Source organism: Sinocyclocheilus grahami, unplaced genomic scaffold (assembly GCF_001515645.1).
Source record: "Sinocyclocheilus grahami isolate Dianchi unplaced genomic scaffold, SAMN03320097.WGS_v1.1 scaffold32.1, whole genome shotgun sequence".
Taxonomy (NCBI): domain Eukaryota; kingdom Metazoa; phylum Chordata; class Actinopteri; order Cypriniformes; family Cyprinidae; genus Sinocyclocheilus; species Sinocyclocheilus grahami.
Window position 1 is genome coordinate 4,209,733 of NW_015505211.1, and position 14,066 is coordinate 4,223,798.

The 14,066-nt window shown below is 36.0% G+C and overlaps 1 protein-coding gene across 1 annotated transcript in view; it reads right to left on the reverse strand.

Annotated features, from left to right (window-relative positions):
* The window catches only part of LOC107577844 (nuclear envelope pore membrane protein POM 121-like), an 18,368-nt gene extending 10,250 nt beyond the window's left edge, over nt 1-8,118 (reverse strand). Inside the window, exons 1-6 of the mRNA XM_016263879.1 lie at nt 7,525-8,118; nt 5,476-5,685; nt 5,108-5,272; nt 4,873-4,953; nt 4,600-4,774; nt 4,319-4,410 (exon numbers count right to left, since the gene is read on the reverse strand). Coding sequence (XP_016119365.1) covers nt 4,319-4,410; nt 4,600-4,774; nt 4,873-4,953; nt 5,108-5,272; nt 5,476-5,685; nt 7,525-8,078 — 1,277 coding nt within the window. The 5' untranslated portion in view covers nt 8,079-8,118. The remainder of the gene's footprint in view (nt 1-4,318; nt 4,411-4,599; nt 4,775-4,872; nt 4,954-5,107; nt 5,273-5,475; nt 5,686-7,524) is intronic.
* Between the last annotated feature and the right edge of the window lie 5,948 nt (nt 8,119-14,066).

A 14,066-nucleotide genomic window follows, 5' to 3' on the forward strand; every position in this document is an offset into this window, starting at 1 on the left:
CTGCTTACAGCAGAACCCTGGATTCAGGTCAGAAACCTGGAGAGACAAATCATTTCATATTTGTTTCACAATATGAGGACATTATCTGAACATTTTTTCGTCCGGCTTTGCTTGTAGACTAGTCCATCTTCTTCCAAACTGGCCTGAGAGGGGTCATGAGCCTTTCACCCAGTGCCTTCGTGCCAGCACAGCAAAAATACGCACTCATGGGTTCTTTGTGGCCATGCTGGAGAGACGCCCCCCGCAGACAGATGAGGAAAACCTCCCGATCATGTAAGTCTGATGACTACTACTGTGTGTGAGGTGTCTAGTAGTTCTATATCTTAAAAGACGTTTATTTTTTTTTAACCTGTGATATGCTACTAAAGTTTAAAAAAAGGAAATTGCCTTGAGCAACTGAAACGTATAGCTCATTTCACCCAATAATAAAAAGAAACAAAAGTGCAGTTGTGATTCTAATTGAATTCCCATTACTTTAATACAGGGATATGAGAACCATGCTGTTCAGATGCAAATTGTTTTTAGTTATATCAGCATAAATTAAAGGCAGTACTATCATGACATAATGAATGAATAAATACACTATTGTTCAAATGATTGGGGTCATTTTTTGAAAATGATTTAGGTCTCATGTTTGCTAAGGCTGCATTTATTTGATCAAAAATACAGTAATATTGTGAAATATTAGTAATATATAAAATAACTGTTTTCTATGTGAATATATTTTAAAAAGTAATTTATTCTTGTGACGCAAAGCTGAATTTTCAGCATTATTACTCTAGTCTTGTGTCACATGATCCTTTAGAAATCATTCTAATATTCTGATAGTGTTGAAAACAGTTGTGCTTAAATTCTTACTGACCCTTATATATAATATCTATTACTAGTATTTAAATAACATCTTTTTTCACATTACATAAGAATTTCTGAATTGTCCTGAAAATGTTACAATTAAAATATGGTCCTAAATATTACATATTTTAATACCAGATTTCATTTATTTTTGGATTATAGGTTAAATGTTCTTATTTTGGTTATATTAACATGGTTTTGTTATTGTCACAGCACAACATTGCAGTCTGGTGGTGAGGAAAAGCAGAACACACATCAATCTGGTCCATCTGATGAGGAACAAGAGAACAGAGACTGCACTCAATCAACTGACAAATCCAAGCTCAAAGAAAAGGAAGAGAAACAGAAAACCCCCCAAAAAGAGTAAGTTCTGACAGTCAAATACACACAGATGGCAGATGCAACAGCTATAGAATCGTGGGTTTGCCTACATGTTTGCGCTAATTGCTGACTTTAATTACTCAATAATTAACAGTACATCGAATCTGCAGTAAAACATATCAGCTGGGACACAGATGCACGTTTAAAATGGAGAGGTAGTAAAACGGGCATGGTGTGACGGAGGTCAACGTGTCGCACTAAAAAACATCAGCTTTGGTTTTAAACAGACAGACGTCCAACATATGATAAACGAATGCAGGAAAACAGGCACATAAATGTTGCTTACAGAAAAAGCGATGTAAAATTTGTTTATTATGCAGCTCACTCAGACAAAAAATAAATAAATTTGTAAATGAAACGGGTAAAATATTCATGTTTTGAAGGCTTAACAAAATTAAGATTCTGCTAAGCATGATGGAAAAGCATGACAAATCTACACTAAATTTGCAAGGGAAAAAAAGGTGTACTCACTGGATCTAAAATAAAGAGCATCTGAAGAGTCAAAAATAAGATCCGTTTCTTTTAACAGGCCTGGACTGAATTCATGTGTGAGTCCAGATTTGAAAGTCTCTTTTTCTTTCAAGTATAATTCCCTCCGGTTCGCCATCCTTCCCCAACACCAGAAGTCCTCATCAGACATTTACAGACTCCATTAGCGAGGTTGTGATGAGTCTCGGTGGGCGCAACCAACTGCAGAGATGGGGCCGCCCAGTACTCTAAAATCTACACCCCATGAGCCTTGATCCTACATGCCTGACCAGCCCTGACACAGTCTGGAGGGTTGTAGAGATGAGGTCTGGCTGAGAGCCTTGTTGTGTTTGGACCAGCAGCAGTAGCAGCAGTGTCTGGGGCAGATGGGACAGCCGGAGGAGTAGTTGCAGAGTCCAGACGACAATAATGAAAGGGACAGGACTCACATCAGCCACATTACTTCTTCCTCGGGTGCTGTCTGCGTGCTTGTAATCGACGAGCCCCAGAGGACTTGGATCCCGTTCCGATAGAGAAGGTGGCTGGTGAGGAACCTAAAAGGATTAAAATATACATTTATAAAAAGGAAAAAAATGGATAGAACTATTATATAATATTATTTTTAAAAATCGGTAGTGACTGTATTTTACCAAACGGTGAGGCACCTACTGCTCCAAAACCTGGGGTTCCAGGGCTGCCAAATGGCACTGACATTCCTGCAGATGCCTGGCCAAAGGCAGGAGTTGATGCTCCTAAGACACAAACAAGGAGAATGTAAGATGACCGCTTTACTGGGTTTAGTGCAAATCGTTAAACAACTCATCCACTTACTGCTAACCAAGTCTAAATACAAAATACTAACCACTTGCACACTGTGCTAATATGCTGTAATACTTTGAGTGAAACTGGTTGTGGAATCTTTAAGTAAAGTGTAATTTAGAATTATGTACTATTGTAGTATTGTATACTAAGGTTTTGAATTAGCTTTTATTTTCACACTTTTTCATTTTATTTTTAGTTTACATTTTAGTAATTGTAATTTAATAAAATAGTTTTCTATTAATCATTTCTATTCATCTTATTTTAGTCATTTTAGTAGTAGTAAATTATTTTTATTGCCATGTCAGCATCTAAGGCAAAAACTGAATTGGAATAAACAAAAACCAAGCATTTCATAATTTTAGTACTTAATTTATGAAAAAACTGCGAAACCTTGTCTCAGCAACTAACTGAAAATAAGTTTAAGTTTCTCATTTATATTTCAGCTTATTTTAATAAATGTAAAATAAATAAATATAAATGTAATGGGCATTAAATGTAAATCTGGGCAGCAAAAATGGCCTAAATCGCAACATTTTGTGCCTGTCATGGTGATAGAGGAGAATAGTGCAAGAAATGCAGTTAAAAGCAGCATACTCGTATTCTATCTAGAACATAACTTCTGGTCAGACACAAATCAGGAGCACAAAAGGGAAGTTACTGCTAATTTTGAACACAATTTACAGCATACATATTTTTGCATGCTTGACAAAATCTGGTAATACAGGTAAGTGTTGGGTGGAGCATCTGTGTGAAGAAAAGGACTAAAAGCCACCCAATAATCTGGATCAGAGAGAACTGGCACAGGAACTGCAGCGCTACACACTGGTTTTGTCTGGTCTTGTCATGATGCATTCAAACAAAATACAAGCCAAACATAACCATGTTACTTGATTACAAAATATCAATGATTATATTATTCAGTTTTTACTGTGTTGTGTATGCATTTTGCTGCATAAAACTGTTAAGTCTGAATATTCTGATACAACCAAACTGAAATTGTTCACAAAATAATTGCCAATATCTATATATACATATATCTATATAGATAATGGATAATATATATAATATGCACATGTACACACACACTAGTGCTTGATATAAACCAATAGTGGTTATATTGTTTTTTTTTTTTTATGGTAAATACTGATATGTGAGAGAGCATATACATATATCATCAGTCACTACAATCTCTCAATGTCAAATACAACCTTCTGACCTTTCTCAATAAAAAGACTTACCAAAAGCAGGCTTGTTATCGGTGTTGTTGGCTCCAAAGGAAAACCCTGGCGTTTGAGCTGCAGGTGTAAGGGTTCCAAATGGTGTTGCTGAGAGTGACGCCCCAAAGTTAAACCCTCCAGAGGCAGGAGGCGCCGGAGTACTCGGAGCAGGGTTCTGAGTGGCTGTTGATGACCCTCCAAAGGTGAATGTAGGAGCTGGGGTATTTTCATAAAGGATGTAGAACCTGGTGAGGTAGCATCTTCCTCCCTACAGCACACAAAATAGTTCAGGAACAGAAAAACATTGAAAATGTCTTAAGCAGACCCTGTATAATCAAGAGTAGTTATGTGCTCATCTGACCTTGATCAGACATTTTGCAAAGGTGTTTACATAGCACATCTTGAGACACACTTTCACAAAATAAACTATTTTTAACTCAACCTGCTTTTTTACAGTGACTAAATAAAATAAATCGACAACAGTAAATAAATCGACAACAAAAAAATGCAGCTTTGATGAACACAAGAAACTTTTTGTCAACACCAGTGAATGGTAGTGAACATCTAAAGATGGTTACCTTGCTTTCTTGGCAGCTCGCTCTGGAGTCTGACACCGAGATCCTCCTGGGCTTGTGAAAGGAGAAAGACTGAGACTGGATGCAGCTCTTCTCTGGAAATACAAAAGTTAAGGAATTGAGTCAAAGAATACAAAACACAACAGTACAAAAAAAATGAATGTAAGTAATAATCAATGTGTTCACTAGCTAACAATTTTAATAATTTATCATTGCATTCCCTCAATTTCCAACACTATAAAATCTTTATACGCTTCCTATAAGAAAATGGTCAAATGAAATACCTGTGGATAACCCTGTGAAGAGCTGTAGGAACTGCGAATGGAATTTCGGACAGATCCAGGCACCCCACTGGGAACAGGAGCACCACTTACAGAGCTGATGGAGGAAGTGCGAGACCGCTTCATAATGGACTCTTCATTGAGAGAGGAGTTCATCCCTCTTTTTAGACTGCCAGGTCTAAGGAGAAGAGGACACATAATCAGAGATAATGTGATGAAACTCAACGTTTAACAGATAGAGGCAGATAGTACAGTGGAAGGTGTACGATCTCCTACTTTGGCACAAGCTGAGATGGAGCGCCATTTGCAAGAAGGGGCTCAAACGCTGACTGAGAACTTCCACTGCTGTCATGTCGCCTGATGAGAACAAGACAATTATTTGGTGAAATTACAAAAACCAACAGCAAATCTTCTAAATTCTACATAACAAGAAAAGTTACAAACTAACAAACTCAAAGAGGATAAGATTGTGTGATGACTTTCATTTGGTCACTTTCTGTCCATCACATACCTCCTTTTGCTCTTCTGCCCAGAGGAAGCACTCTTGTCCTCCTCATCTACCTCCCTCTTCCTGCTCTCTCTGAGCACACTCAGAACAGCTTCTCTGGAGCAGGGGTCTGCCTGAGCTCCAATACCTGGAGATTTGACCACTCCAGGGGAGTTCAGGTGATCGAAGCTAGAAACAATGTAGCCGTTTACATGAGCAAAGCAAATTCATCTTTACAATGCAATTTAATCCTGCAGCAACTGTGGCAGCTATAGACAAGGTCTTAGGAGAGAAATAACCCCAAATAGGAATTAATTAGACTACAGGCAAAAACAAAAGCTATTTTAATGCTAGTGCATTTAATCAACTCTACAGAATTTGAAGCGACTTACAAAGATGACCGAGTGGGGTCTGGTTTGGCGATCTTCACTGTGACCGGACTGTGAACAGCAGGTGAATTGCGTTGGGTGAGAACATTCTTCTTACAGAATCCATCCCATTTTGCAGGTGGAATCACTCCGATGGGAGATGTTCCTGTCTGCTGAAGGGGGTAATGTCTTTGGGGGGTGATGGTGAATCGACTTGCAGTGCCCACAGGGTCCCTGATGGCATTAAAAAGATCTTTATCAAAAATGTAAACACCCTCATAAAAAAATAAATAAATGAAAATTAAACTTGCCTTACTTATGATTGTATGTTTTTAAAAGAGCAGGGTCCCTGATGGCATTAAAAAGATCTTTATCAAAAATGTAAACACCCTCATAAAAAATAAATAAATGAAAATTAAACTTGCCTTACTTATGATTGTATGTTTTTAAAAGATGTTTCTTTCTTATACTCACCATTTATTTGATGAAAAATTGAGTTTATTAAGTAAAGCAGTAGAATTGCAAAATATAACGTAAATGTAAATTATTTTTTACAACATGCTGATTTAGTGCTAAAAAAATATGCTTATTATCAATGTTAAAAACACTTGATCTGCTCAGTAATATTTTAGTGGAAACAGTGATTGGAATTTTTTTTTTTTAAATGCAAAAATTAAAGAAATTAATACTTTTATTAAGTAAGGATGCAATAAAAGACATTTGTTACAAAAGACGGCTATTTCAAATAAATGCTGTTCTTTTAAACTTTCTACACATAAAAAAATCCTGAATTTTTTCATTCCCACAAAAATATTAAGCAACAACAAATGTTTTCAACATTAATGATAAGAAAAGTTAATTGACCACCAAATCAATATATCAGAATGATTTCTGAAGGATCATGTGAAGACTGGAGTAATGACTGCTGAAAATTCAGCTTTGCCACCACAGGAATGAATTCCATTTTTAAATATATTCACATAGAAAAGGGTTGTTTTAAACAGCAACATTTTACCAATATTACGGTGTTGTTCTTCTGTTTTTTTCCCCCAAAAGCAGCCTTGGTGAGCTTAAAGTTCACCCATAAATGAAAATTCTGTCATCATTTACTCACCCTCATGTCGTTCCAAACCTGTATGAGTTGCTTTCTTATGTTGAACACAAAAGAAGATATTTTGAAGATTGCTGGTAATCAAACAGTTGGTGGTTGCCATTGACTTTCATAGTAGGAAAAAAAAATACTATGCAAGTCAATGGCAACCAACAACCATTTGATTACCAGCAATCTTCAAAATATCTTCTTTTGTGTTCCAACATAAGAAAGCAACTCATACAGGTTTGGAACGACATGAGGGTGAGTAAATGATGACAGAATTTTCATTTTTGGGAGAACTATCCCTTTAAGACACTGCTTTTAATGAAAGAAACATAGAAACGAACCACCTTCTAAACACCTCATTTTTGTGTTTCTCTGAAGTCAGTAAGTCATAGGTTTAGAACAACACGAAACAAGCTCCACAAAAAAAAATGTCATGGTGACAAATTCCAAAATAACAAAAATGGGTTAAGTGTTAAATTAGGAGGATTATAAACAAATATTAAAATTCAAAACTTCAGTAACAGTGTATATTACTAACTATGAAAAAGTCATCACTTGAATAAAGAAAATAAATCCATTGTGTTTCCAATTTCAAGTATTAGCCGAAATAAGACACTCAACAAGCAAGCACAACAACAAAGCTGTCAAAATGCAGTTTTATGTTATGTGGAAAGCTTTATGCAACCCTACACGTGTAGTGTCAGGCGTCCAAACTGGTGTAGGAGGAGCAGTGCGCCTGACCAGCTCCAGGAACTCCCACATTTTCAAATCAAGGAGGGAAAACTGGGACAACGTACGTGTTAGAACAACCGAGAAAGCCAAACGTGTACAAACACGATCCTGATAGACGCTAGATATGTTATATTAGAGCGTAAACAGTAGAATCTCTGATGCATTCCTATTAAAAGACGTGAGCTTACATAGAGAATGCAGGCATAAAGTGACAAGACACAGCATTTAACGTTAGTGTTTACCCGAATGACAGTCTTCTGTTAGGAGTGTGCACGGCATGATTAGGTCGGGCGAGTCTATCCCGGAGCTGATCTCTGGGGTGCATGAAAGCCCCCGAGCCTCCAGTGGGCCTCACCGCTGCGGAGGGGCTTTCTTCAGTCTTGGCGAGGTAACTTCCCATGAGTATATCCCGAGGGCTGAACACCGACTCACTGAGCGTGTGGTCTCTTCTATAATACGAGCCCGCAAAGTGTCTATCGCTGGGTGACGCGAAGGAATTTCTAGCATCACTTTTACGTATCTTGTTTCTGCCGGCGGCCGGGACTCCGCTCAAAGTCCTGCCCGGTAACCAGCGCAGCAGAGCCGACGGGACGCTCAGTCCACGGCGAGGATTGAGGCCTAGTCTCTCGAAGAGCTGCAACTCCTCCGCTTTGTGAAAATAAACGACACAAGACACAACACAGATAAAAAGTATGTATAAATAAGCTGGTATGTAGCTCAACACGAGTAAAAGGAGGAATAAAGAGAACACCACAGCGGAGAAAACGATTAGCCTCCGTTTATCTTCAGGAGACATGGCGGCACCGCGCCGCCGAGGGAAGATATCCCATAATTCCCCGCGTCAGTGCGCGTTGTTTACGTCTCGAGGATGTTCGTCATGTTCGTGACTGCACGCCTGCATATTAGACTGATTACAGTTCTCTAATAGTCTAATTTTCACCAACATGCTTTACTTGCGTGGAAATCGTGTTATGTGCACAACTTTTCTCCCCACAAAGAAGTTCGTTGGAATAATTGGAATATTTTAATCCATGGAATATTGAATCAATTGTTGTGAATTTTTTTGTTTTGCATTGTAACTTTTTTTATTCACAAAAACAAATTTCTCAAGATTTTACCTAGATTTGATGTCTTTCTTGCTGAGATTTCGCTTATTATTATCTCTTAAACTCTCTGATAACAATAAGAACTTAAGTTTCTTAAGGCTTATGATGATATTTTTTTTTACAGATTGAGGTGTTACTGTATTTTTTCTTTTTTATTCCTTTTAAGTTATTGTATCTTAATGCAGTGCTGTTTGTTGTTGCTCTTTTTTTCTCTTGCAATAAAAAAATATTAGATTGATTACAGTTTTTTACCGCACACTAGTGTTGTAATGTACAACAACACTACATTTCTGTTTATATTACATATTTACATAGGCTATACAAAGACTTCAAGTACTCACTGTATTATAGTTCGTTTTTACTCACCATTTTCACCCCAGATAATGAGAATTACAACAAAAGAAAAAGAAAAGAGATCTATTGAGCATCAAATGTGACATTGAAGACTTGAGTAATGATGCTGAAAATTCAGCTTTGCATCACAGGAATAAAATGTATACTATATTTATACTTATATTTATACAAATCTACCTTATACTACATTTGAAAAATAATATATATATTAACAGTCCTTTTAAATACTAATTATATTTCACAGTATCTGTGAAATAAAGTACTGTTACTTTATTTTTTATCTTCTTTTAAAAACTACACACAGAGAGAGAGAGACCCCAGACCTCTTCCAGACCAGTACACTTGGATTTGATCTTCTTTACATTTGATCTGACCTTCTTTTGAATCGATGAATAAAAGAATTGTTACTATATTTGACAGTTGTGTGGCATTAAAACAGAAAGTGTGACTGCAGAGTCACATACAGATTCTTCCTTTGGTGGCTGTAATTCAATGACAACTAGATAGCGCAAACCGATCAAAATACAGCCTACAACCTCAGTACACATGACTACATTTTACGTTTAAATTGATTCGTTTAGCAGACGCTTTAATCGAAAACGACTTGCAAATACTCAAGCGAGTCACCTTAAGAAGGCAATAACACGAGACGTTCTAGCAATACAACGTTTTAAACATCGACCAGAATAGTACAAGCTACAACAGTGAAAGTATAGAAAAAGATTATTATAATAATAATAATAAAAAGTTGGCACACGTTGGAAGCTTACACACATTGGGTCGTAAAGCACGACAATTTCACTGTAAACTAAACCATTCAATTCAATGGGATAATTGGTTACATGAACAAATTCAGTTAAATATATAAACGAAACATTTCCTCAGACATTCACAGTTGAATGCATTCGGCCCAATGAATGACACTTCAGACTGTGGTCAAATTCATCCCAGCTAAACTGACTGAGCTATAATGTGTGCTGCTAATCTCAATGAGTTTGGCATGTTCTGTTCATCCCAAAATGTTTTATTTTTGGAAATGTACCATAGTAATACAATTGTATTCTTTTACACTGGAGTGTCATGTAAATATCATTGTATAGTTATCTTCAGTAATCACTATTTTACCTACTTTTTGAAAGAGTAGTAACGATACATTTTCCACTTTAGACAATGTCAACGCCTAATTAATGTTCATCTATGAGCACTATATGAGATTCTTAAACAACTTATACATGTGTACATAGTAACAAACCCAACACATTTTACAATCTATAAACTCCAAATGTGTTTGAAAATCCTGATTAGATTCTCTCAGACGGCCTGGAAAGGTGATGCACCTGGCAGTGTCTTCAATTACAGTGGCCTTTCTCGATGCTTGGCACCTTGTTGCCATGGTAGATTAAAAAGTGCATGGGTAACGTCTGCGCCGCAGGTGGCCTGTTGTTGATATCAGCGTAGCATTTGGATAAGCAGCACAGTGGTAATCCAGCTGCTCCAACATTCTAAAAGGGCAGGTGTGTTACCCAAAGCCTAAAATGCTCATTTCCAGTCAGCATGCTTCAGCCGTTTGTTTCGGACAGAGCGTGTGTGGCTGTTTGCCAGGAGGAGGGTCTGAAACTATTGCTCTGAGTGCTTTCATCGTGCATGTATACACACACAGATTGGCCAGGGTACATTCAGCCACCCCCTCAATTCTCTTCATTGGCCTTATTCTGTTATGAGCTCAGTGCAGATGGTACAGACCTTCTAATGGTTTTAACCTTGCCGGGCTCAGATTAATGGCCCAGCTTGAACCAAGAAGTACAGAGGCCAATTACGTCTTGAAAAACATTCCCCTTCTGCAAATCTGCATCAGGCACACGAGCCTCCCCCCTTTAATCTCATTGTGAGGTGCTATTTAATCAAATACGCTCATCCTCTTGATCCTCCATTGTTCATACCTGAATCAGTTTAATGGTCAAAGAGGTTTTTACTATTTTACGTGGAATCTAGTCCGCTAAAGAGAGAGAGGGAGCAAAGGAAACAGTCTTTCATTTTTCTTGTAGCTAATATCATGCTCCAGACCAGTTTTGGCTTTGTTACTTACATCAACCTTCTTCCCGGTTCCCCTCCCAAACCATCTGCCACTGTGAGGGCAGCATAATTACCCCAAACAACCCCCTCCCCCCCGGACCACAGCCTCTGGGTTTCTGATTAGATGTACCCCACCTCATGTGACCCTATGTTACCCTCCTTGCCTCAGACAAGGAAACTCAAATGTTATTTGAGTTAGACAGCAATACAGCATTTTCAGTGCTAAGTTAGTTTTAATGAGCAGTGAGCACAAATATTTTAGCTGACTTTCAGTAGTGGACTGTCTTGACCTTATTTATAATGTGATGAATGCATTGCTTCATGCATATTTGCTGATAAATAAAAAAAATATTTTTTATATTATTATTGGTTTTTAAATGATAAAACCAAATTGTATCTGAAAACAATTTATGTTGGACGTTTTCTCAAGTTCACACAAGCGTCATAGTAGATAAATCCATAGGTGTAGTTCATCAGATCACAGAAAGTGCTCAAATATATATTTTTCGTCTTAAAGAATAATAATAATAATGATAAAATATATATAACAATATATGATAATAAAAAATAATATGATGTATTTAAATAAATATATAATAAATAAAAATATAAAATATATATATTTAATTTATTATCTATTATTCAAAACATTTATGATAAATTATATGTTTATATAATGTAATTTTAATGTATATATTTATAATGTATAAAATAATAAATATAATACATAAAACAATAAATGACTATATATTACTATCTCTCTCTCTCTATGTATTTTTCAAGTACACAGTGTCTTGGTAACATATTACACTAACATTTGAAGACCACAAAGTGTCTAAATACATTTTTTCATCATTTGAACAGTATTTCCATTGTCCTCTATTTGTGATATGTTTTGCTTGAAAGGTGCTATCTTTCATTAAAATAAATGACCAAACAAGTGCCCAAAAACTTTATTTGGGATCCCTTTATGTATCCCCACTAATAAATCACATGCCAACTAACAATAAAAGGGTCACAGCCAGGTTTGGATCTTATACACTGTTCCCATGTGGGCAAACAAATTATCTCAAATTTGTAGTATGAAATGGTCTGAACTGTTTAAAAGAGGGTGTTGGTCATAATACTCTGTCTCTGTTTTGACCAAATGTTGAGATAAATGGAACAGTTTTGTTAAGTTTCCATAAATAGTAAATGGGATTCACAGGCAAATTCACTGGTGATCTCTTTATCTACAGCAGAGAGGCTTGATAATATTGCAGCAGGAAACACTGAGCTGTGTTTGTACACAGGTCAGAAATACTCCAAGTCCAAGAAATCACACACATGCACACATGCTGGTTGTGCAGAGGCTCGTTGCCACAGATGAGCGCAGTGGGTGAATAAACATGTATAATCTGAAATCTGTGCAGAGATTACAGTATCTCTAATCCAAATACTCTTATTGGGAACATTTTGTCATATGCATCAACGTTAGAAGAGTGTTGAGGATATATTTTTACATTTAAAATGCATGACTCTATGATTTGTATATATAAATCTTTTTTTAGTGCAACTTCATGCAACAAATAATGTCATTTAATCTTAGAGTATTGCTCTATTTGGTGGTTTGCTTTGCGTTTGAATGTATATTTGCTTTACAGAGGGGCTGTGTCTCTCCCCATCTCTTTTTCTCTCTTTATATCAAACAGACACTCACTCACTCTGTCCGGGATGGATATCGCATTTATTTTAGAAACAGTGGGTTTGGCCAGCAAGAAGCTTAGTATACATCATGTGGCTGAGGCAGACAGCTTTGAGGAGAGGTCGAGAGAGGCAGAAAGATCCCACAATTAGCTACTGCTTTAAATGAACCCCACACGTCATTGCTCAATACCATAATGTAAAAATACCACAGTCTTGTCTCTGTTGCAAAAAAAAGGAGTGAAAACAGTGATAATAATATTGTAAAGTATTTATTCTTCATGGTAGTATTTGTTTTATTGCCTCTAACTACTTACATTATCACCGTGAGTTTGGTTATATAACGAGAATGAAAAAAATGGCTTATAATATGAATTGTATATTATGATATACTGTATATATATATATATACACACACACACACATATGTATACATACATACATATACACATACACACATATATATATATATATATATATATATATATATATATATATATTATGTAAAACAAATGACATTTTCTCAATTTAATTTGTATGTATAGGCCTATAAAACACATATATATATACACATACATATACACACACACATATATATATATATATATATATATATATATATATATATATATTATGTAAAACAAATGACATTTTCTCAATTTAATTTGTATGTATAGGCCTATAAATCCTGGAGTATAATGAATTCTCTAACATCAGCTGACGGTTTAATCTGTATATTCATGACAATACAATGTGGGTTTTTTTATATGCAAAGTTCTGAGAAAATTGCTTAACGTCTGAATAAAAACTTTTGTATAATTTTGCGTTTAAATCTGCTTTTTGTGTCTTTTTAATGAAAAACAGTCTCTTTCCGTATTGTGAAGCTGTTAAGTGCTGTAATCGATGTTACCGGGTGTTAATTCCCATTGGGAGCCTGAATAAAACAATGGATTCATAGTATTAGTGCTGCCTGGGGTAGAAAAACCCAATGTTTGTCACTCACATGGCTGCTACTAGTATCATGGTTGAAAGAGGCTGCCCACCATCTGCTGCTGTAAACAATGTTTCCTGGCTCTGCCACCCTCTCTCACACACGCACTACATCCAGAGACAGCGTGCAAGGTTCAGCATAGATTAAAATGCCTTAGGGAACATTTGAACTCTGCTCTCAAAATCACATCCTAAATATTTGAAGAAACCCATGATTTATTTAAGGCATAAATGTAAAAATATGAATGAAAGATAACAGTGTTACTTATTTAAATGCACACTACTGTTCAAAATGGTGTTTTTTTTTCATAAATGATGCACTAAATTGATAAAAAATGACAGTTAAGACTTTTACATTGATACAAAAGATTGGTATTTTTTCTTTAAAACTATTTAATTTGTTCCACAAAAATGTTTTTAACATGGATAATAATATGAAATTAATTGGCATATTAGAATGATTTCTGAAGGGTCATGTGACACTGAAGACTGGAGAAATGGCTGCTATTTCATAAAATATTGAAAATAAAAACAAAAAACAAAACACGTTTTAAATTTTAATAATACTTCACAACATT